Below are 23,425 nucleotides of genomic sequence, written 5' to 3' on the forward strand. Positions count from 1 at the left end.
AGAGGTGGCTCTGTGGTTTGAGAGTCAGACCTAAAGACCCTGGTCCTGGCTTCAAATCTGCCCTCAGATATGTCCTAGCTATGTGACCTTGGACAAGTCACTTAACCCCCTTTTTTGCCTAGCCCTTCCTTCTAGCCAGTGAATATAGCCTGAGTCTGGAGATGGAGTTTCTTAACATCAGGAAGATGAGTGTCACCTGATGGAAGATTTGTAGGGGGAGGTCTCAGAAGCCTGAAGGTGAAGTGACTTGGGAAGGGTCACATATAGGATATAACTGTCCAAGGCAGAATTTGAAGTCTGGTGTTCCCAACCACAAGTCCAGGACTTTATCCACCGCAGACCTGGGGACAGCTGCTAGAGCTTCCCATTTTACAGCTTAAGGAAACTGACTCCCAAGGGTCCATCAGGATCTGAATCCAGACCCACGGTCCTCATTTTAAGCCAATGACTCCACTGTACGACTGCCCCCCGCCCCAAACAGACAAATATCAGGGGTAAATAAATCCAGGGAAACTTCCCTCTGGCAGGAGTCCCCAGAAGGCAGTTTCAGCCCCACAGAAGCAGCACGTGGGCTAGCGCTAGGACAACAAAGCGAGGGTCGAAACCCACCTTCGGACGCAATGGACTAGCCTGGCTCCGCCCGCTCCCCCCGCCCCCGAGAGTGGATGGTCCCGCCCAGCCTAGTGGCGGGAAAGATAGCCGGCGGAGCGGGCTTAGGAAGCCGGCTCCTCCGCTGCCGCTGGAGGACCCGGTGCCTCGGAGGGGTGAGTGCATGCCCCGGAGGTGGTGGGCACTCGACAGAGGTGGGCTCCTCGATGCCCTTCATGCTCCTGGGGATGTAGAGGGGACTCTTACCCCACATTCCTACTACTTCTACTGTAGGGGGTTGGGGGCGGGAGTTCGCGCATGCGAGGTGGTGCGTGGTCGCTCCTGACTACTGGAGGGAGGGTAGATTTGCGCGTGCGCGGTAGCCTGTGGCTACTCTAGTTTATTTCCTGTTATTTCTCTGCTGAGCCTCTAGGCAGGAATTGGAGAGGAGAAATACTTTTGGGAGGAGGAAGGCAAATGAGTTCACCTTGCGCTATGGTTGGAAAGGGTTTGGAGAGTCAAAGATGAGATTAGGGAGCTTGAGGCTCTTTCTTAGGCCCCAATCCTGACTATCCCTCTTAGAATCAATACTAAGTATCAGCTCCAAGGCAGAAGAGCAGTAAGGGCAATGGGAGTTATGCGACTTGTCCAGGGCACCCAGCTAGAAAGTGTCTGAGGTCATATTTGAACCCAGGACATCCCGTTTCCAGGCCTGGTTCACCATCCACTGAGTCGCCTCGCTGCCCCAACTAGATCTCGTTTGTATGGAGTTGTGGCAGCGATGTCTTCTCTTGTGGCCCTGTGAGCTCCGCTGGGGCAGGGGCTGCCTTCTGCCTTTCTTTGCATTTCTTGGCCTTGGCCCAGTTGCCTGCCATTTACCATTCTTCTGCCTGGGAACCAGTACCGAAGATTGATCCCAAGACCGAAGGTCAGGGTTTCGAAACAGAGCAAAACACAGAAACAAGATCTAGCCCGTGTAAACTGGAGATAATCAACAGAATTGGAAGGCTCAGCAGTAGAGCATTAAAGGGGCTGGTGGAGTTTCAGAAAGGCTTCTTGAAGGAGGAACTTTTAACTTAAATGTTTATTGACTCGACTGGCCCCACTCCATCCAAATTCAGACTGAGGATTCTTACCTTGTGGAACAGGCTTGGAAGGGCCAGCCCCCTTCCTTTCAGAAAGGTTAAAAGGATTCCCTGAGGTCACATAGCTAGGAAGTAGCAGCCTGGCCTATTAATGAGGCCCTCTCACTCCAAATCTGGGGGTGTTTCCTCCTGTGGAGAAGGAGGAATGTGGTTTGGAGGCCAGGATGGATAGTCAGGATTTGGGGGTTTGAATTCTCTCTCAGACCTTTCCTAGATGACTTGACCTTTGGCAAATAATTTTCAACTTCTCTGTGCCCGAGTTTTCTCATTTATAAAGTGAAGATAATAGCATTAACTCGAGTTGTCGTGAAGACCAAATGAGGGATATATATATATGTTTACTTAAAAAATATGTCATATATTGATGTATTTATGTTTATATATAATAATATACTTTAAAATATATTTATATATTGTATTTATCATATTTTATGTTATATATTACATGTGTTTGTGTATCTATAATATTGAGTTTGTTATATATAATTTGTATATTATAGTTCTCTCATTTGGTTATATCTGTGCATCTATCTGTGTATAGAGAAAGGCAGCTAGGTATAATGGATGGATAGAGTATTGACCTGCCATCAGGAAAACCTGAGTTGTTCAGTCAAATATTCATTAGATCTCATTGATATCAGACCTTGGGGTAGGCATTTAGTGGCAAAAAGCTTCATTATCTTCATCTGTAAAATGGATTTGAAAACAGTATCTACTGGGGGCAGCTGGATGGTTCAATGGATAGAGAACCAGGCCTAGAGGCCCCAGTTTCAAAGGTAGCATCAGATATTTCTTAGCTGTGTGACCCTGGGCAAGTAAGTCACTTAACCTCCATTGCCTAGCCCTTACCACTCTTCTGCCTTGGAACCAGTACATAGTATTGATCCTAAGATGGAAGGTAAGGATTTAATAAATAGTAAATAAATAAAATAAAGTAAATAAATAAAATAACAGCACTTACCTTCTAGAGTTATTGAAAGACTAAAATGAACTGGATCTTTAGAGTAATTAGAGGTAGTGAGCATTTTCCCCTTGTTATCAGAAACTCTTCTAAGAACTGACCATTATTTTTGGTCTCCTTTTTCTGGTCATAGACCTCCCTGTTTCAATCTTCATCCCTCTTCTAAACTTTCTCCTGTCTTCCCCAGAACATTACTGTTTACAAGTGTATAAGTACAGCCAGCCCAGCTGTAATGGTGACATTGCTCTGCTCAAAAGTTTTCAATGGATCAGGAAAAGGATGCTGACTTTTATGAATCAGAGAATTGGATTTTCCTCTCAGCTCTGCCATTTACTCCCCATGGGACCAAGAACTGATAACCTAATTTCTCTGTGCCTGCATTTCCTTACCTGTATAAAATGTTGAGGTTAGACTAAATGACTTCTAGTATTCCTTCCAGCTCTAAATCAGCGATTTTTTTTTTGAGGAATCTCCATCATCTGGCCCAAACTTACTTTCTATATTCTTCCATTTCTCTACATTTGCTTTCTGCCCCCAAGAGATTTTTTTCCCCAAGAATTTTTAAATTTAAAATCCTTGACCTACCTCTTGTGCAAAAACCTCCTTGATCATTTCAGTTGGAAGTAGTCTATAAAAAAATATGGTAAAAACCATTCCTTTTGCCTTTATCATCTTAGTTATCTTTCATAGTTTGTTTTATGTCTTATCTTCCCAACTAGACAAAAATAAATCTCTCTTCGTTATCTATTAACAATAGAGTCCCCTTATACTTTTGGAAAACATATGTTGAGAATTGTTATTACATGTAATTGGGAAGATAAAATATCTTTAAATTAAAAAGCGAAACAAAACAATGGAGCACATATCATTCTGGAAATGGATTCTATTAAACACAACCAACCAGGATCCATGGAAAAGGATGATTTTTTTTCTTGTTGCCATAGAGCTGGTTTTCCTCATTTCTGTCCTGAAGAATTGGGAGGAAAGGGTGCAGAGGGAAGTAATGTTTAAGGCGACTCTAAATCGATGCTTTGAGAGTTTATATTTGATCCTAGAGGTAAGAGATAACCCCTAGAGTTTATTGAGTTGGGGGATGAGGTTTGATGATGAAGCTCCAGGTGTGGAATCTCTTCCTTTCTCCCAGCCTCTAAACCCCAAAGGGACCCTCTGATGTTCCTAAAGACACTGGAGGAGGATTGTTTCCAAACCTTTCCTTTACACTGGATGATAAAAGAGACATTCAAGATGAAAGGGCCAGAGGCTGGGGAAAGACAGAAGACAGAAGCTTAGATCTCTGGCTTTTGAAGAGAGGTTATTGAGGCTTCATCTATACCCGAACTAGTAGAATTATGGGAAGAGAGTAATTATTGCCTGCTTGTCTGATTATGCCTTGCCCCCTCCTCCCTTCTCCTGCTATATTAATACCTTTCTGCATAGAGGGATCTGTAGATAATTAAATGTTTGTCCCAGAAAAGGGGAAGGTGCAGAATTCTAGCAATGGATAGTTTTAATAATGTTTATATTCAGTGGGAGGCAGCTGGTGGCACAGTGGATAAAGAGCTGACCTGGAGGTCAAAGCTGGCCACACACACTTATCATTGGGAAAGTATGGTAAAACTTCTGTCTGACTAAATTTCCTCAACTGTAAAATGGGGATTGAATGAGAGTACCTATCTCACAGGGCTGTGGTAAGGCTCATTTGAGAGAATATATATTTTCTAAAATTTAATTTAATTGCCCCCCAATTACATGTAAAAACAGTTTCCAACATTTTTCAAAGAATAGTGAATCTCCAAAAAAATGGGGCTGGACCTGTTTGTACAAAAATATTTATAGTGGTGCTTTTTGTGATGGCAAAAGAATTGGAAAATTGAGGGGTGTCTTTCAATTGGGGAATGGCTGAACAAATTGTAGTATCTGATGGTTATGGAATGCTATTGTGCTGAAAGGAATAATAAACTGGAGGGATTCCATGTGAACTGAAACAACCTCCAGGAAATGATGCAGAGTGAAAGGAGCAGAAACAGGAGAACATTGTATACAGAGACTGATACAGTGTGGTACAATCCAATGTAAAGGACTTCTCTAGTAGTAGCAATGCAATGACCCAGGACAATTCTGGGGCTTATGAAAAGGAATGTTATCCATATAGAGAGAAAGAACTGTGGGAGTAGAAATGCAGAATAAAACATAGGACTTATCACTTGTTTATATGGGAATAGGCTTTGGGAGTTTGGTTTTTAACGATTATTACAAAAATGAACAAAATGAAAATAGGTTTGAGTGATAATACATATCAACTATGGAAGAGGGGAAGGAGACAATGTGCATCATCTAACCTTGGAAAATTTGTTGCTGGAATAAAATAAAAGAAAAAAATTAAAAATATTGAATCTCAAATTCTCCCAAGCGATTGCTTGGGATCATATATTTTACAAAATATGCAATCATGTAAAAACATTTTTCATATTAATCCTTTTGTGGAAGAAAATCAAACAAAATTAAGAAAGTGAAAAGTTTTCTTTGTAGAGACTCAGTTCTTTTTCTCTGGAAGCAGATGACATTTTTCATCATGAATCCTTTGGGATAGTTTTGGATCATTGTATTGCTGAGAATTACTAAGTTATTCACAGTTGTTCATTGTACAGTTTTCCTATCACTATATGATGTTCTGGTTCTTCTCATTTCATTCTGCTTCATTTTTGTGTAAATCTTTCCAGGGTTTTCTGAGCTCCATCTGCTCATTGTTTCTTACAGCACAATAGTATTTCATTTCAATCTTTTACTATAACCTAGCCATTCCCCAATTCATGACTATCCCCTCACTTTCCAAATCTTTGCCCAGCTAAATATTTTATATTTTAAATATTTTTATACCAGTAGGTCCTTTCTCTTTTTTTGTTGTTTTTAATCTCTTTGGGATACAAACCTAGTAATGGTACTGCTGGGACAAAGGGCATGCGCTATTTTTTAGCCCTTTGAGCTTAGGTCCAAATTGCTCTCCTGAATGATCGAATCAGTTCCCAACTGCCCCAACAATGCATTCCTCTCCCAGCTTTCCCACATCTCCTCCAAGTGTTGTCATTATTCTTTTCTGTCATAATAGCAAATCTGATAGGTATGAGGTGGTACTTCAGAATTGTTTTAATTTGCAGTTCTCTAAATAATAGTGATTTAGAACATTTTGGGGATGACTATAGAGGGCTTTAATTATTTTGAGAATTGCTTGTTCATATCCTTTGGTCATTTATCAATTGGGGGAATGACTTATATTCCTATATATTCAACTCATTTCTTTATATACTTGAGAAATGAGGTCTTTATTAGAGAGACCTGTAAAAAATTTTTGCACCATTTATGATGACCATGTATTTATTACTCTTCCATTCTATTTCCCCCTGTTTAGAGTCTGACCTCCACTTCCCCCAATTTACCCTCTTTTCGATCAGTTCCAACCCCTTTTCAATCCCCCCTCCATTCTTTTTTTCCTGTAGGGTAAGAGAGATTTCCTTCCTTCCTTCCTTCCTTCCTTCCTTCCTTCCTTCCTTCCTTCCTTCCTTCCTTCCTTCCTTCCTTCCTTCCTTCCTCTTTCTCCCTCCCTCCTTCACTCCCCCCTTCCTCCCTTTTTCCCTCTCTTTTCAAAGATATTTTATTTTCCCAATTACATGTAATAATAATTTTCAATATATGTTTTTCAAAATTATAAGATCCAAACCATCTCCCACCCTTCCTTCCCTCCTCCCACTCAGAGATGGTGAGCAATTTGATCTGGGTCCTACATGTATTATTACACGAAACACACCTCCATATTGGTCATTGTTGTTGGATACACTCATATAAAACCAAAACCCCAAAATAGAACTGTAAATACAGCAATGTGAAAGACTCCAACAGTTCTTTCTCTGAAGGTGGATAGCATTCCCCTTCCTTCAGAATTGTCCCAGATCATTGCATTGCTGAAAGAAGCCAAATTTTCACAGCTGATCTTCAGACAATATTGCTGTTACTGTGTATGATGGGCAAGAGACCAATATACTCAATTGTGTATGTTTTTCCCTCATTGAGTCAATCTCAGTGAGATTAAGGTTTAGTTCCCACCTACCCCATCTTTCCCTCTACTGTTAAGGCTCTTTCATGTCCCTTTTATGTGCAATAGTTTATCCCATTCTATTTTTCCTCTTCTCTTCCCAACTCATTCCTATTTCTCATGCCTTAATTTAATTTAACTTATTTTTATTTGATTTTAATAATAAATTTATATATATATATATTTTAATTTAAGAGTTTTTCCAAGGTTACATGATTCATGTTCTTTCCCTCCTCTCTTCTCTCTCCCCTCCTGGAGTTGACAAGCATTAATTTAATTTTTTATTCAACTTACACCTTGCCCTCTTGTCTATGTATACTCCTAACTGCCCTAATAATGACAAAGTTCTTTGGCCTTACAAGAATCATTTTCTCATAGAGGGATGTACACAGTTTGACCTTATTGAATGTCTTTTGATTTCTCTTTTCTGTTTACCATTTTTGTGCTTCTCTTGAATTTTGTATTTGAGAGCCACAGCTCTGGTTTTTTTCACCAGGGTGTCTGAAAGTCCTCTATTTTTTTCCCCTGAAAGATTATGCTCAGTTTTTCTGGATAAGTGATTCTTGGTTGAAATTTTAGCTCCTTTGTCTTCTGGAATATCATGTTCCAAACCCTCTGATCCTTTAATGTAGAAAATGTTAAATCTTATGTTACTCTGACTGTGGCTCCATGATATTTCTGGCTGCTTGCGATATTTTCTCCTTGACCTGGGAGTTTGGGAATTTAGCTATAATCTTCCTGGGAGTTAGCCTTTGGACATCTCTTTCAGGAGGTGATGAGTATATTCTTTCCATTTCTTTTTTTGTCCTCTGGTTCTAGAATATCAAAGATGATGTCTAAGCCCTTTGTTTGATAATGGCTTTCCAGTCCAGTGTTCCCTCACCTATGTGGGAGTTACATTCCAGAGACCCCCATAATAGGTGGAAATCTGTGAAGTAGCAACTGTTATATTTATTTTATTATTCTATGATGATAAGCATCTTCCTTTGGCTCCTGGGTTCACTGCCAGAAGCCTTAGAAGGCACAGAACGTTTGGGTGGCACAGGGCTTGAAATAAATTCAAACTTTTATGAAAGCTTCACAAAAACACAACATTGCAGAGGAACACTATGTGCAGCAATCAGATATCTATGTGAAGTGGACAAGGAGAGGTGCTGAATATGGGCACCATGTGGGAGAGCAAACAGACCAATGCTATAATCACTGAGCCAATCAGTGCCAAGGATATAGAACACAGTGCTCTGGTTGGTCATCTTTTATTCCATCAGCCAGTAGTGTGCTGTATACAATCTCACAGTGGTAAACTTATGCAAGCAGTAGTGGTAGTGCTGTATTTCCACAGTACAGTGTTCATCTGCAAAATACCACACTATAATGAAAACTCCACCATATAGAATTAGATTTTTTTTTAAACCCGTGATACAGTGAAGCCATGATAAGTGAATCGTGATATAGCGGGGGATGACTGTAGTCTAATAATTCTTAAATTATCTCTCCTAGATTTATTTTCCAGGTCAGTTGTTTTTCCCATGGGATATTTCACATTTTCTATTATTTTTTTCATTCTTTTCATTTTGATTGTTTCTTGATGTCTTATGGGGTCATTAGCTTCCACTTGCCCAATTCTAATTTTACGGCATGCTTTTCGTGAGTGTGCTTTTGTACCTCCTTTTCATTTGGTCAATTCTACTTTGTAAAGAGTTCTTTTTCTCAGTGAATTTTATATTAGCCAAAAGGGCCAATTCTATTTTTAAAGTTTTTCTCTTGGATACATTTTTAGAAACCTTTTTTCATTTGGCCCACTCTGCTTTTTAAGAAATTCATCTTTGGGGATATTTGTGCCTGTAACACCCCCCCCCCCATCCAGTGGGGGCTACAAAAAGAAATTTTTCCTTTGTGGGGTGGGACTCAAGAAGGAGCAAGGAGTCTGAGAATATGGGTGAAGAATGAGAGACATAGACAAGTCAATATTTTTGATAGGGCAGGCGAATCCCTATGACATTGTTCCTGGAATAAGAATTAAAGGAAAATGTGAGAAGTATGCAGACATGTGGAAGTAAAGATTCCGAGATAGAAAGCATACGGCCAAGAGAGGCCTTAGTGAAGAGAGAGACAGTAGCCAGAACTTCAAGGTTGCAGGAACAAGAAGAAGGGAATCAAGCCTTTACCCCAGGCTTTATTGGGGATTGCCAGGATCAATGACCACGTAACAAAGCATAGATAATTCAGATTGGATGGGAAGGTAATGGTGACACCTTTTGGGTCTTTGTTGATGTCAACCCGGGCTTTTACAAAGCAATTTCACTCCGCACAAAATGTTAATGAGTTTGCCTTGAACAAAGGCAGCATGGCTAGGTGCCGCCACCACCTTTGAAGATGAGCAAAGTCATCGTCTTGCTGAGCGTGAAAGCCGACACCAGGCCACAACCGCACCTCCTTAACAACTGGCGTCCCAGGCCCCATGTGCCACAAACTTTGTGCCTCAGCCTTTGGACTCCAAAGCCACATGAGGGTACACCGTAGATGATAATGCACAAAGACAATAGTCATTCTTGATCACCAAGAGACTACCACTACCATCCACAAATATCAGAGTTCAAACCTTGTGTCTGAAGACACAATAACCACACATCATTTATATTTCTTAGATGTGAATATGCTTGGAATGCTACAGTGCCTCTTTTCCCAAATGACTTATTTTCAGTTTTTTAAATAAATAATTTCTTTCTTTCTAAAACCTTTACCTTCCATCTTAAAATCAATACTGTGTATTGGTTCCAGAGCAGAAGAGTGGTAAGGGCTAGGCAAAGGGGGTTAAGTCACTTGCCCAGGGTCACACAGCTAGGAAGTGTCTGAGACCAGATTTGAACCCATGACCTCCTGTCCCTAGGCCTGATTCTCAATCCACTGAGCCACTCAGCTACCCCCTACATTGTTAATTTCTTCAGTGTTTTTTTATGGCTCCTGTCCTAAGCTGTTAATTCTTTTTTTTTCCCCACAATTTTCCTATATTACTCTCCTTTATTTTCCTAGTTTTTCTTCTACCTCTCTTATTTGGTTTTTAAAATCCTTTTTGAGAAACTCCATTCTTTCTTTTTGGGCCTGAGAGCAATGACTATTTTTCTTATTGGCTTTGGATATGGCAGTATTGACTTGGTTGTCTTCTGAGTTTGAGGAGATCCTGTCACCAAAATAGCCTTCTATATTGAATTTCTTTTTTTGCTTTTTGCTCATTTTACAGCCTTTTTCATTTCTTTTGGTTTTAAAAAACTGGTAAAGTTGGGCTGTGTCCCTGTGGTGAAAGGAGCTGTGTGCCAAGCTTCAGGCTCTTTGTGCAGCTACCTTCAGAGCATGCTCTGGGGATCTGTCTGTCACAGTGGAACAAGAGCACCCAGAGGGACACCCAGAATCTGACTCCCCCCTCCCCCAAAGGCACTCTCCCACCGGGATGTGCTAGATCCCTCCAGCCTGCCTTCTACCTTGTTTTGGGCTAAAATTTTTTTCACCCTGGTGTGTTGGGTGGGGGGGGGCTCTGTGACTCTGGAATTCCATGCTCTCTAGCATTGCTTTCTGGAGGGTGATTTGGTAGAGTTTGGATGAGGCCGGGTACCTTCTCCACCCTCTGATGGTTCTTATTTTTAAGAAGCGCCTGGCTCCTAATTGGTGCTCTAGAAGTGTTCTTTCCCTCAGGGAGGAAACTCTCATGGGACAAGGTCAAACCTGGGGTTTCCGCCTCCAAACTAAACTGGGGATCACCAAATCCCTCCAAGCTACAAGTCCGGGGACCTCTAGATCCCACGTTGACATGGGCATCCCAGGGTCTGAGCCAGAGCTCCTTGAGGATGGTGACGGGGATTCAGGCCTCAGCTTGGAGCCTTTATTAGCCTGTCTCTGAGCCAGGGGTGACCTGAGAAAACCAGTCACCAGTCCCCCCTCCCCCCAATATCTTCCTCTTCCTGTTAGGGCCTTGCTCTCCCCAAGGACTCTCGGCCTCCCAGCCTCCCTTCCCCCCTGGCTGAGCAGCGACTTGGACATGATGAACTGCGAGCTTCTAGCCACGTGCAGCGCCCTCGGGTACCTGGAAGGGGATGTTTACCACCGGGAGCCGGACTGCTTGGGTGAGGACCCCGAGGGAGCCCGACTCCCGCTGCTCCCAGAGGGGCAGGTGGCGGTTCTGGGAGCCCCAGCCCGGGCCCAGGGACGTCTCTTCTCTCCCGCAGAGAGCGTGAAGGATCTGATCCGCTACCTGAAGTACGAGGATGAGACGCGAGATGTGCGCCGGCAGCTCGGGGCGGCCCAGATCCTCCAAGGGGACCTCCTGCCCATCCTGGTGCAGCACCGCCAGGACAAGCCGCTCTTCGACGCCGTCGTCAGGTTTGTGCCCCCGGATGCCGTGCACAGCCCTGGCTCCGCTCTCCAAGGCGCCTCCTCCATCTTCCCCCGTCTCTCCTCAGGCTGATGGTGAACCTGACCCAGCCGGCCCTGCTCTGCTTCGGGAAAGTGCCCCAGGATCCCAGCTTCCGGCACCACTTCCTCCAAGTGTTGGGCTACCTGCAGTCCTACAAAGAAGTAAGGCCGCTCTGGAGGTGCGCGTGCTTAGCGGGGACCGGGGGGGGGGGGCCTTACGCCCGTGCCGCCTCCTCTTTGCTCTAGGCCTTTGCCAACGAGAAGACCTTCGGGGTCCTCAGCGAGACACTCTACACGCTGCTGCAGCTGGTAAGCAAGGCCTGCCTCCGGGCCTCCCTGTCCCGGCTCCCCTTTGCAGCGCCTTGGGGCCTCGGCTGCCCTTGCACCCCCCTCTTTTGTGCGCTTTCAGGGCTGGGAGGAGCGTCAGGAAGAAGACAACCTGCTGATCGAGCGCATCCTCCTGCTGGTCAGAAACGTCCTCCACGTGCCCGCCGACCCTGGCCAGGAGAAGGTGAGTGCGAGGGGGTGGGGGAGGGCAGGGCCCAGCAAGAGCCCCGAAGGGCTCCTGACCGCGGCCTCCTCCCGCCCAGAACGTCGACGACGAGGCCAGCATCCACGACCGGCTGCTCTGGGCCCTGCACCTCAGCGGCCTCGACGACCTGCTGCTCTTCTTGGCCAGCTCTGCGGCCGAGCAGCAGTGGAGCCTCCACGTGCTCGAGATCGTCTCCCTGGTGTTCCGGGACCAGGTGAGGCCTGCGCCCCGGCCCCCGTGGCCCCGCCGCCCCGGCCCCGCCGCCCCAGCACTCACGCAAACCCTGTGACTTCCCCAGAACCCCGAGCAGCTGGCCGCGGCGGGCCAGGCCCGCTCGGCCCGGGAGCAGGGCGCCGACACGGCGGAGCTGGAGGTTCTCCGGCAGAGGGAGACGGCGGAGAAGAAGAGCCGGGCCCTTCAGCGGAGCAGCAGGTGAGCCGGGCTCTTCGGGCGCTGGGCTCGGCCGTGGCTTTCAGGGCGGGGAGACGGACTCCCGCCGGGGAGGGCTGACCCGTGCGCTTTGCAGACACTCCCGTTTCGGGGGCTCCTACGTGGTCCAGGGGCTGAAGTCCATCGGAGACAGGGACGTGGTCTTTCACAAGAGCCTGCACCGCGTGAGTGGGGCTGGGGGGCCGGACGCCGCCTCTGCTGGGCAGGGAGGGGAGCCCGGGGCCGCAGCTCCTGACCCCTTCTCCAGTTTCAGGCCTATAGCTCCGACATGGGGAAGGACGCCCGTTACGTGCCCCGGCGCCGGCAGCCTGCTCCAGAGTCCTCCATCCAGCGCCGCTCGGCCCTCAACATACGGCTTTTCCTCCGTGACTTCTGTTCCGAGTTCCTGGAGAACTGCTACAACCGCCTCATGGGCCTGGTCAAGGTGAGCCCGGGAAGAGACTCCAGAGGGATGGGGAGAAGAGAGGCCGTGGCAGAGGCTGGGAAAGGGAAGCTCTCAGGAGCTCTGGGGAGCCCACTTTAAGGGCAGGGGTGTTGCCGACATTGGGGTGTGGGTGGTGGGAGATGAGAGGACGTCAGTGAGAGATGAGGCGGGAGGAGGCCCTGGAGGCTGGGGAAGGAGGCCTGGGTGAGAGACAGACCAAGGGGGCCCCAAGGCTTTCTCATGATGGGGTGTCCCATCCCCTGGCATCAGGACCACCTACTCCGGGAGAAGGCACAGCAGCACGACGAGACCTACTACCTGTGGGCCCTGGCCTTCTTCATGGCCTTCAATCGAGCCTCCGACTTCCGGCCCAGCCTGGTGTCCGAGACTCTCAGTGTCCGAGCCTTCCACTTCATCGAACAGAACCTCACCAACTACTATGAGATGATGCTGACTGATCGGAAGGAGGCGGTCTCATGGGGTCGCCGGTGAGCATTTCCTTCTGGTCACTGGGGCCCTGGACTCCGGCCATGTGTCCATCCCGGTCTGGGGTCCTGGTCAGCCCAGCAGCTGCTTCTTCCTCTTCTCATTCTGGGCTCTTCTCATCTCCAGAATGCACCTCGCCCTCAAGGCCTACCAGGAGCTGCTGGCCACAGTGAACAAAATGGACGTGTCGGCAGATGAGGCCGTGAGGGAGAGCAGCCGGATCCTCAAGAGTAAGACCGGCCTCCCCCGAGCCTCCTCCCCTCTGTCTCTGGCTGCTCCGGCCAGGCTTTCCAGCTCTTTCTCTTCCTTCCAGACAACGTCTTCTACGTGATGGAGTACAGAGAACTCTTCCTGACCCTCTTTCGGAAATTCGACGAGACCCGACAGCCCCGCTCCTATCTCCGAGATCTGGTGGAGACGACCCACCTCTTCCTGAAGATGCTGGAGCGTTTCTGCCGGAACCGGGGAAACCTGATGGTGCAGGTACTGGGGGTCAGGAGGATCATGGCTCGGCGGGAGGAGAGCCTCCTTTTTCGTTCTTTTTTTTTTCCAAAAAAGTTTTAAAATTATGAACTAGAAAATCATGCACATGAACATTTCCACATACAAAGGAAACTAGAAAAATAGGGATTGTATAGTAAACCACAAATCTACCACATGTAGCTTATTTAAAAAAATAAAAAAAAAATTTTTTTCTAAACCCTTACCTTTTATCTTAGAATCAATACTGTATTTTGTTTCCAAGGCAGAAGAGCAATAAGGGCTAGGCAATGGGAGTTAAGTGACTTGCCCAGGGTCACCCAGCTAAGAAGTGTCTGAGGTTAAGTTTGAACCCAGGACCTCCCATGTCTAGGCCTGGTTCTGGATCCACTGAGCCACCCAACTGCCCCCTTGTGTAGCTTATTTTTTTAAATAATGTCATAAATTGAATCGGTGGCCCAACTTTCATGGCCCCTGCTTGTTAGTGAACCCTCCTTGAGTCTCTGTTTTTTTCAGTGTTTTATTGATACTTCTTTTTTTCCTTTTTTTTTGGAAGGTTTTCACTATCCTCTACTATTCTCCCTTGTAACCAAAGTATAGTCAAGGGGTCAACTAGGTGGCTCAGGGGATTGAGATCCAGACCTAGAGACAGGGAGGTCCTGGATTCAAATATGGGCTCAGACCTTCCTAGCTGGGTGACCCTGGGCAAGTCACTTAACCCATTGCCTAGCCCTTATTGCTCTTCTGCCTTGGAACCAATACACAGTATTGCTTCTAGGGTTTAAAAAAAAACAAACACAAAAAGAATAGCATACTTGGGGCATTTATGCATTTAATCTACAGGTAGTCTAATGAGTCACAGAGCACTTTTCATCCAAAAGATGATGCATCAGCCCCTCAGCCATCTCAAATACATCATTTATCTTTCTTAAAGTATACAATTCTCAAAGTGCCTCACCAAAGATAGTGAGGGGAATAGATTTAAAATGTCCCATTTAGTTGAAGTGAGCAACCACTTAGATTGACTATAAGAAGACCTGGGTTTGAATTCGCCTCAGAGACTTAGTGATCCTGCGGTCTTGGGCCACCCCGAGGCTCGGTTTCCTCATCCGTAAAAGAGGTCCCTTCCAGCTTCCATCTCTGATCCCATCGTGGACCGACTTTGAATAAAGGCATTCGGATAGTCGGGGAGGGTGATAGAAAATAAATAATAATCGGTGCCCTCCGGGACTTGCCATCTAGTGGGAGAACCAGTAAGAACTCTCCAGGCCAAGGGGCTGGAGATGGATTGGACCGGAGGTCCGCAGCAGGAATTTAGACGGGAGAATTATTTTCCAGTTGGAATGAGGCCCGGCCAGCGGAGCCCAGAGTGGGTCTGGGGGAAGGCCTGGGTCTCTCAGACTCCATCCCCAAGGCTGCATCGGCGGGTAAATAACTAGGATTCACGTCGTGCTTTAGGCTTGCCCAGTTTATACAGCAATCCCAGGAGCAGTGCCACGGCCATTTCACCAATGAGGAGGCTGAGCCCAGGATCCCGCGCTGAGTGGCCGAGATGACATTTGAATCCTGGGCTTCCCCACACCCTGGCAAGCTAGTGGGGGAGAAGAGCGGCCCTGGCCGCGGGCAGACAGAGGGCACGAGTGATGGGGGAGTCGCCCCTCCCCCTCCCCAGCTTTGTGCTCTCCCCCACAGAACAAAAGGAGGAGAAGGAAGAAGAAGAAGAAGGCGTTGCCTCGGGCGCCAGCCTCTGCGGACAGCGCTGCCCAGCACCCAGAGGGGGCGGAGGGCGCGTGGCCGGCCCTGGCTGAACAGCTGAGGCACTGCGCGCAGGTGCGTGCCTGCTGAGCCCGGGGTGGGGGGTGGGGACGAGGCGGGGCCGCGCCTTCCTCTCACCACCTTGCCTTGCCTTTCCTTAGAATTCAGAGCTCGCCCCTGACTCCGTGGTCCCCTTTGATGCCGCTTCGGAGGTGCCGGTGGAAGAACAGCGGACCGAGGCCCTGGTTCGGATCCAAGACAGCCTCCGGGCCGCTCAGGCCTCGGAGGCCCTCACCCTGCTGCGGGCAGCCAGGTCGGAGCCCGCCTCCGGGGGGGGGGGGGGACGAGGAAAGGGACCCAGGGGCGGGCTGCGCATGCTCACTTTCTCCTGTGCCCATCCCACTCACCCCGCCCTCTCACCTTCCAGGGAGGTGTGGCCAGAAGGGGATGCCTTCGGCTCCCCGGAGCTCTCCCCTGATGAGGAGGTGGAGTTGCTGCGACACATCTTCTCTGCACAGCTTCCCCGTGAGTAGCTGCCAGGGACCTCCTGGGGCTGGGGTGGGGGGTCTCGTCCCGGAAGTACCCCACGGCCTCCCGCCTCGTCTGCTCGTAGGGCGGCCTGAGCCTGCCGAGCCGGGCGGGGAGGAAGAAGGTGAGGAGGACGAGGAAGAGGAGGAGGAGGAGGAGGAGGAGCTGCAGGCCATCCAGGTCTCCGAGAAGGAGTTTAGCTTCCTGGACTACCTGAGGCGGTGAGAGGGGACCTGGACCAGGGGGCTCTGGGGGTGGGGGTGGGGTGGGGTGGCTTCTCACCGCTCCTCCCCCTCCTCCCCCCCCAGCTTCGCGTGCTCCCACGTGGTCCGAGCCTGCGTGCTCCTGCTGAAGGACTACAGGGAGAACCCGCCCCACACCAACCACTGCGCCATCAAGATGCTCCACCGGCTGGCCCACGATCTCAAGATGGAGCCCTTGCTCTTCCACGTCTCCCTCTTCTGCCTCTTCAACAAGCTGTTCAGCGACCCAGCCTCTGGGGCCTACGGGGTGAGGGGCGGGGCCGGGGGTGTAGACGGAGGGGCGGGGCCGGGGTGTAGACGGAGGGGCGGGGCCGGGGGTGTAGATGGAGGCCACACCCTGGGGCCTCCGCGAGCTGCCCCATCTGCCCCTCCTCAGGAGTTAGCCGCTTTTGCCAGATATGTACTGGCCAAGTTCTTCAAGCTGACCCAAGTCAACCGCAAGGCCTTTGTGGAGCTTCTGTTCTGGAAGAACACGGCTGTGGTTCGGGAGATGACGGAGGGCTACGGTTCTCTGGAGGCTGAGTAAGGCTCGGGCTGGGGGAGTGGGGAGGAGGCGGAGTGGCCCCCTGCCTCAAGACCATTGGAAGAAAGGATGGCTCCGTGTAGAGCGCTGGATCTGGAGAGATGTCCTGGGCTCAGATCTGGCCTCAGACACTTCCCAGCCGGGTGACCCTGGACAGGTCACTTAAACCCAATCTCTTAGCCCTGAGCTCTTCTGCCCTGGGGCCAATACACCGTATTGATTGATTCTAAGGTAGAAGGTGAGGGTTAAGAAAAGATAATTTGGAGATAAATATATGTAATTTGGGGAATGTGACAGCCTGTGCCCCAAGGCCAGCAGTTCTGTTCCTTCCCCTCCCTCCTTCTTCTAGGTCTTCTAACCGGAAAGCCTCCAAGTGGACTCCGGAGGAGGACAACCAGCTGCGGGAGCTGTACGTGGCCCACAAAGACATAGAAGGTAAAGGGACAGCTCGGGTCATTAAGCAGAGGTGGGGGGATGGGAATGAATGATGACCCCACCAAAGAGACTGAGAAAGCCATGAGGCCACTTGGAACCCCAGCCCTGCTTCTTTGAACCCTCTGACTTGGAGAGCTCGCTCAGCCTCCCTGGGCCTCAGCCGGCAAAGAAAAGGGTTGAACATCCTCTCCGTTCTGTCCCGGTCTGTGCTCCAGTGCAGTTTTGGATCCTGATGAGACTTAGAGCCCAGAAGGACCGGGGATGGAGGCCCAGGAGCTTCAGGGCCTTCCTCCACCAACTGCACTCCTGTCTCCCCAGGGGAGGATGTGATAGATGCTATCTTGGCCCGCCTGGATTCTAGGGCTCGTTCTCGGAAACAAGTCATCCACCATCTGGTTCGACTCGGACTGGCCGACAGCGTCAAGGATTTCCATCGACCCAGGCAGGTGTCCTCCGAGGGTTAGGGGCGATCTTTCCCTCTGTGGTGCTCGTTTCCTCCTGACCGTGATTCTTCTCCAAGCAGGAAGGGGATCAACGTGGTTTTATGGACGGAGGATCAGGAGTTAGAGCTGCACCGGCTCTTTGAGGAGTTCCAGGATTCAGATGGTGAGGGGATTGCCGGGGAGGGGTCTCTGGTGTGGGAACCGAGTAGTGTGGCTGTCTCTGTCTCTCTCTATTTCCCCTAGACCCATACTTTCTGTCTTAGTCACAACCAAAGCTCAAAGATGAGACGATGGAGGTCGAGTGACTTGCCCAGGGTCACACAGCTGGGAAGTGTCTGAGGCCAGATTTGAACCCATGAGCACTCGTCTCCAGGCCTGGCTCTCCATCCACTGGTGTTCTTTCCACTAGTCCACTCGGCCTGCTACTTAGGAGGGATCAGGAAAGTCTTCACAGTGGAGGGGGCTCTTGCCCCTTTGGGTTTGCAAGGAGAGGTAGAAATCCAAGGAGTGAAAACAAGCGAGTGCATGTAGACATAGAGAATGTGAACAGAGCAGGGGGACTTCCTGCGCACCATGTTTGGGAAATGGAGCAGTCCACTTTGCTTGTGGCAGCTAGGACACAGGCCATGGCGTAGGAGTGTGCCAGATTGTGAAGGGCCTCGCATGCCAGGCCAAGGAGTTTTTCTCTTTCTTTGGGCAGTAGAGAACCAGGAATCTTTTGGAGTGGAGAGGCAATATATGACCAGATAATGGATAAAGTGCTCGGCCTGGAGGCAAGGAGACCTGAGTTTAAGTCCAGCCCATTCCTCCCTGCCTTGGCTGGGGGACCCTGGACGGGGTTGTTTTCCTTAGTTTGCCCTTTGCAGGCTTGTTTTGAGGAGCAAAGGAGATGATATTTGCCAGAATGCTCAGTGCCTTGCCTGGCCTTTAGCTACTTCCTCCCCTCCGTGCCCCCAAGAAGCCTGGCCACAGGAGGAGGGTGCACTGGGGGCTCATGAAGGTCTGGCCAGTAGAAGAGAGATGTGGCAGGGAGGGACGATCTTGGGGCATGGGTGCCATCGCTGATTGGTTGTGAGAAATGAGCAAAAACCGAGTTTTCAGTGGCAGAAAAAGTGGCATCTGAAGGGGAGGGCTTAGAGGGAGGGGATGAGCCCCGCTCAGGCCAGGCAGTCTGATCCATCGGACCGGCGTCTGAGTTTGGGGGAGAGGTTGGTTCAGATGTGGAGTTCGGTAAGGCATTTTGGGAGTAGCAGAAACCTGCGGGAGAGAAGAAAACAGGGCCGAGGGGACCCCGAGGAGCAACTGGCTAAAGGGTCAGAAGAGAACGTGACAGAAATGCCGGGAAGCAGAAGAGCCATCATCGGAGGCTGAAGAACGTCCAGGAAAGGAGAGGAGATCATCGGTGATATCCTGAGAGCCGGCGTGGAGAAGGAGCCCAGAGTGCAGGCTGATAGGGCAGCAAGGCTCTGCTCAACAAAGTTTGGAGGCAGAGAACAAGGCAGACAGAGGAAGAGAAGGGTCAAGCGGAGGGCCCCCGGCCCAGAGGAAAAGGAGGGTCAGACTGAGGGCCCCCGGCCCAGAGGAAGAGAAGGGTCAGGCTGAGGGCCCCGGGCCCAGAGGAAAAGGAGGGTCAGACTGAGGGCCCCCGGCCCAGAGGAAAAGGAGGGTCAGACTGAGGGCCCCCGGCCCAGAGGAAAAGGAGGGTCAGGCTGAGGGCCCCGGGCCCAGAGGAAAAGGAGGGTCAGACTGAGGGCCCCGGCCCAGAGGAAAAGGAGGGTCAGACTGAGGGCCCCGGGCCCAGAGGAAAAGGAGGGTCAGGCTGAGGGCCCCCGGCCCAGAGGAAAAGGAGGGTCAGGCTGAGGGCCCCGGGCCCAGAGGAAAAGGAGGGTCAGACTGAGGGCCCCCGGCCCAGAGGAAGAGAAGGGTCAGACTGAGGGCCCTGGGCCCAGAGGAAAAGGAGGGTCAGACTGAGGGCCCCCGGCCCAGAGGAAGAGAAGGGTCAGACTGAGGGCCCCGGGCCCAGAGGAAAAGGAGGGTCAGGCTGAGGGCCCCCGGCCCAGAGGAAAAGGAGGGTCAGGCTGAGGGCCCCCGGCCCAGAGGAAGAGAAGGGTCAGACTGAGGGCCCTGGGCCCAGAGGAAAAGGAGGGAGAAAAGTGGGGCTAACGTGTGGAAGGGGAGTGGAGGCGAGGCTGCAGCCTTCTCCAGGCTGGGAGATGGAGCATCTGGAGCAGTCCAGGAGGTTTGGCAGATGTGGTCTGGAGGGATTCTCGGAGGCAGCAAGCGCTCACATCTGCATCAGGGGAGACAAGGCAGCCTCCTCCCTATGTGTTCCCCTCACCTCCCATCGTCCTCTTCCACAGATGTTCTGGGTCACATCATGAAGAACATCACAGCCAAGCGCTCACGTGCCCGGGTGGTTGAGAAGCTTCTGGCCCTGGGACTGGTGACAGAACGCCGGGCCTTGTACAAGAAGCGCCGGAGGAAGAAGCCTGTGAGTCCTGGGCTTGTGAGCGGCCTCTGGGCAGCGCCTGGTGGGCGGCCCGTGAGCCTCCAACGTCGGGGGATGTGCTTTACCCCAGCAGTAGAGGAGCCAGAGGGCTTGGGCGAGCCGGTGAGGGTATGGGTGGGAGCCCCAGGTGGGCTGAGGCTCCCAGGGATGCTCTGTCCCTCCTGGTCCCCAGAGAAGAGATTCTTTGGGCACTTGTGGTCTATGTGTCCAGTGGACCTCACCTGGCTCTGCTCTGGCCACCTGCCATGGGGAGCAGATGGTGGTGCAGATGGGGGCTGATGATCCGGGGCCAAATACTGCCTCCTTCTGCACTCTTGAAGAGGGTGGGGGGAGGCTGGACTCCGAGCCTCGTCCAGGCCCCCAGCCTGGGGCTTTGCCTTCCTCCTGGCCTAATCGAAGCAGCGGCAGGTCTTGTTCAGAAGGTGGCCCCATCCTGGTCCGAGCTCACATCCCCCAGCTCTGGGTGCCGTGACCTTTTAGCCTTCTACCTCTCATCACTGGCCCCTTGTCACCCCAGAGAGGGGCAGGATCCACTCCCATGTCCTAGCCCGGCTTGTAGCTGTTTCCTTTCAGCCAGCAGGAAAGGACCCCCTGAAGGTCCCTGACCAGGAGGATGAAGAGGAAGGGGAGGAACCGGAGGAGGAGGAGGAGGAGGAGGAGGAGGAGGAGGAGGAAGACAGTGAGGAGGACCAAGGCCCAGGGCCAGAAGCAGCTGAGGGCCCCTCAGGGCCCCTGCCCCAGAGCCTGAGGCAAATCCTGCAGGAGGAAGGTGAGGCAGCCACTGGCTGGGCTTAGGCAGAGGTTCTGGCTGGAGCACAGGCTCCTCACCTTCCCTTTCCTTCCCCAGACTTCTTGGCCCCCCTTCTGTGGCTCCAGAACTGCCTGATCCGGATCGCTGACGACCGGGAGGAGGCTGGTGAGTGGGGGGGGGGGGGTGCCAGGGAGCGGCCCCAGGGGCCCGAGACACGGGGGAGTGGGGGGAGCCTGCTGCCCCCTCCAGGCCTGCCCCTCTGTTCCAGGCTGCACCCAGGCGGTGCCCCTGGTGCCTCTGACGGAGGAGAACGAGGACGCGATGGAGAGCCCGGCCTTCCAGAGGCTGCTCAGAAAGTTAGGGATGCGGCCCCCAGCCTCGGAACAGGTGAGGGCCTCAGCCGGGGCTGGGCACACTCGCTCCGTCCTCTCGCTGACGTCAGCCTTGACTTCCCGACCACTTAGGAATCTTTCTGGAGAGTTCCAGCCCGGCTGAGCCCTGCAGTGCTGCGGACAGCAGCCGCTTCTCTGGCTCAGGCTGGCCCCGGGTCCCAGGCTGCCGGCCTTGTGGAGCAGCCGCCTCCCACCCCGGAGACCCCCCTGCCAGCTGGGAAACGGAAGCGCGGCCCAGAGCTGCCAGGTAACAGGCCTGGGATGGGGGGCCGGACCGGCGGGGGGGCAGAGGACTGGCCAGAGGCCTTACCACATGCTTCCCTGGACATTTCAGAAGTGGCGGAGGAGCCATCCAGCCCTGGGCCCCAGAAGCCACAGGCACCGGACAGTGCCTGGGAGCAGGGGATGGATGGAAGCAAAGACAGAGGTCTGTCTGTGTCTCTGTATGTCTGTCTGTGTCTGTGTGTGTGTCTGTGTTTATGTCTGTGTGTGTCTGTCTCTGTCTGTCTGTATGTCTGTGTCTGTGTCTCGTGGGTATGTCCGTGTATGTGACCCCTCTTGGTCACTGGTCCCATGAGGGAGCCCCTCACCCTGTCCCCTCCCTTCAGATCTCCTGGATTCTGAGCCGGACTCCCCCGAGACCCCCAGAATCCCCAAGAGGAGGCGGTTTCTGATTGAGGATGAAGATGACTGAGGAGCTGGCCCTCTGGCAGGCTTTGGTGCGACTGAGAAGATGCCCCCCGCTGCTCCCCATGGCTGGGGTCCGGGGAGAGCCCCATGTGGCACAGCGGGGGTTTTCCCCTTGAAGCTCTCCCTGGAGGAGACTTTGTTTCCGTGTCTTCGGAGAGCAGGCCTCTGGCCTGGCCCCGGCTTCCCTGCCTGGTCCCCTGGCTTTGGAGCCTGGGGCGGGAGTTGAGGGGTGGTTCACAGGTGCTTCTGGTTCTGTGCTTTGTTGGGAAATTAAAGCAGCAAACAGTCCCTGCCTCTGTGGGCTTGAATCTCTGCGCGTGGTCCCCTCAGCCGGCCCTCCCCATGACTGTTGGGGTCCTTCCAGGCCTTTGGCCCCCTGGCTTCTGGGAGTGCTTCTTGGCCCAGAGACCCCGAGGCCATCGGCAGGGGCAGAGCGAAAGAGAGCACTCGAGGGCTTTTGTGCCCCTCGGGACACCTGCTAAGGGGCCAGAGTCTAGCCGGAAGAGGGAAATAGCTCCACGTGCCCTGCCGCTTTTTGATCCTTTTGGACCTCTGCCTTCCCCAGCAGCTCTTGTAAGGTCTGGGAGCCCAGACCAACAGGCAGGAAGACCTAGGACCGAGGGCCGCTGATAAGGGCCCGCCTGCCCTCTCCAGGTGTCCCTGAGCCTGACTCTCGTGGCGCACATGGGAGCTTGCCCGGGCTCCACTCTCGCCCTCCTCAATGCCCACAGTGTTCCTCCGAGGCTCCAGGTGTCCTGCAGGTGTTAAGATTAAAATTTAGGGAATATATGGGGAGACTGGGAGACTGAGGCAGGTAGAAATTAGTTTCTCTCTGCGAGTATTATATTTTTTGGAGGTTTATTAAAGATTAAGGATTAAAGAAAATACAGGATAAGAAACATGTGTCCAGGCCATAGAGTGGCCTAGACACAACCTCACCTACATTATGAAAAAAAGCCACATCTGCCCCAAATGGAAGTCCAAGTCCCTTCAAAAACCTTTGAATCAGCTTAAATACCTTCTCGATCTCGGCCCAGGTGAGATTACAAGGCATTCTGGGGAAGTGGAGCAAAGGCTTGTGGGGATTGTAGTCCTGTATTCGAGTCTATTTTTTACATTTCTCCATTTGATCGTTTGAAAAAAAATTAATTTTTTTGCAAAGGATCATGAAAACATAATCAATTTAAAGATTACAATAATTTGAGGATAAGAGAAACAAAAGAATAAAACCAATAATTGCTGAACGCATTGACAAAAACCCCTTAATATGCCTCTTCTGTGGGAAGAGAGGCCATGCAATGATAGTCTGTAGGATCTGGCTACAGAAAAATGGAAATAACACCTTTAGGAATAATAACTATAGGAATCACAATGCCAATCAAAATGACAGCGCTCAAAATACAGAAAATGATACTACCCAAAAAAATGTCCAACAACAATATATAAGAAATGGAGCTCGACCACGCTACACTCGGGGTGAACACCCCCAACATCGTGGAGGGTCCCAAAAAACTGCCCAAGCATCTTTATGAAGGTGTGAAAGGGGGGTGAGGGCTTTGGAATCAAAGAATGAAAC

At 50.8% G+C, this 23,425-nt stretch overlaps 1 protein-coding gene across 1 annotated transcript; it reads left to right on the plus strand.

The window, feature by feature from the left end:
• The first annotated feature begins 651 nt into the window (after nt 1-651).
• Nucleotides 652-22,137, plus strand: TIMELESS (timeless circadian regulator). Its single transcript, XM_056797855.1, has 29 exons — nt 652-764; nt 10,745-10,899; nt 11,002-11,155; nt 11,236-11,350; nt 11,435-11,497; nt 11,598-11,699; nt 11,779-11,934; nt 12,019-12,152; nt 12,247-12,334; nt 12,418-12,594; nt 12,865-13,082; nt 13,207-13,310; nt 13,394-13,563; nt 15,253-15,390; nt 15,477-15,628; nt 15,743-15,840; nt 15,929-16,064; nt 16,152-16,353; nt 16,483-16,628; nt 16,979-17,064; nt 17,383-17,510; nt 17,592-17,670; nt 19,868-19,998; nt 20,590-20,785; nt 20,864-20,932; nt 21,036-21,154; nt 21,232-21,406; nt 21,494-21,586; nt 21,768-22,137. The coding sequence occupies exons 2-29, from the start codon at nt 10,815-10,817 to the stop codon at nt 21,851-21,853; spliced, it is 3,600 nt and encodes a 1,199-aa protein (XP_056653833.1). The 5' UTR covers nt 652-764; nt 10,745-10,814; the 3' UTR covers nt 21,854-22,137.
• The last annotated feature ends 1,288 nt before the right edge of the window (nt 22,138-23,425 follow it).

The sequence above is a fragment of the Monodelphis domestica genome, chromosome 5 (assembly GCF_027887165.1).
Source record: "Monodelphis domestica isolate mMonDom1 chromosome 5, mMonDom1.pri, whole genome shotgun sequence".
In the NCBI taxonomy this organism is placed as follows: Eukaryota; Metazoa; Chordata; class Mammalia; order Didelphimorphia; family Didelphidae; genus Monodelphis; species Monodelphis domestica.

What these genes read in the sequence shown, in the direction of transcription:
- TIMELESS (XM_056797855.1), top strand. Translation starts at nt 10,815, where the DNA reads ATGATGAACTGCGAGCTTCTAGCCACGTGCAGCGCCCTCGGGTACCTG. An exon ending in CTCTTCGACGCCGTCGTCAG is followed by an intron (nt 11,156 to 11,235) that starts GTTTGTGCCCCC and finishes GTCTCTCCTCAG; the next exon opens with GCTGATGGTGAACCTGACCC. An exon ending in TCTACACGCTGCTGCAGCTG is followed by an intron (nt 11,498 to 11,597) that starts GTAAGCAAGGCC and finishes GTGCGCTTTCAG; the next exon opens with GGCTGGGAGGAGCGTCAGGA.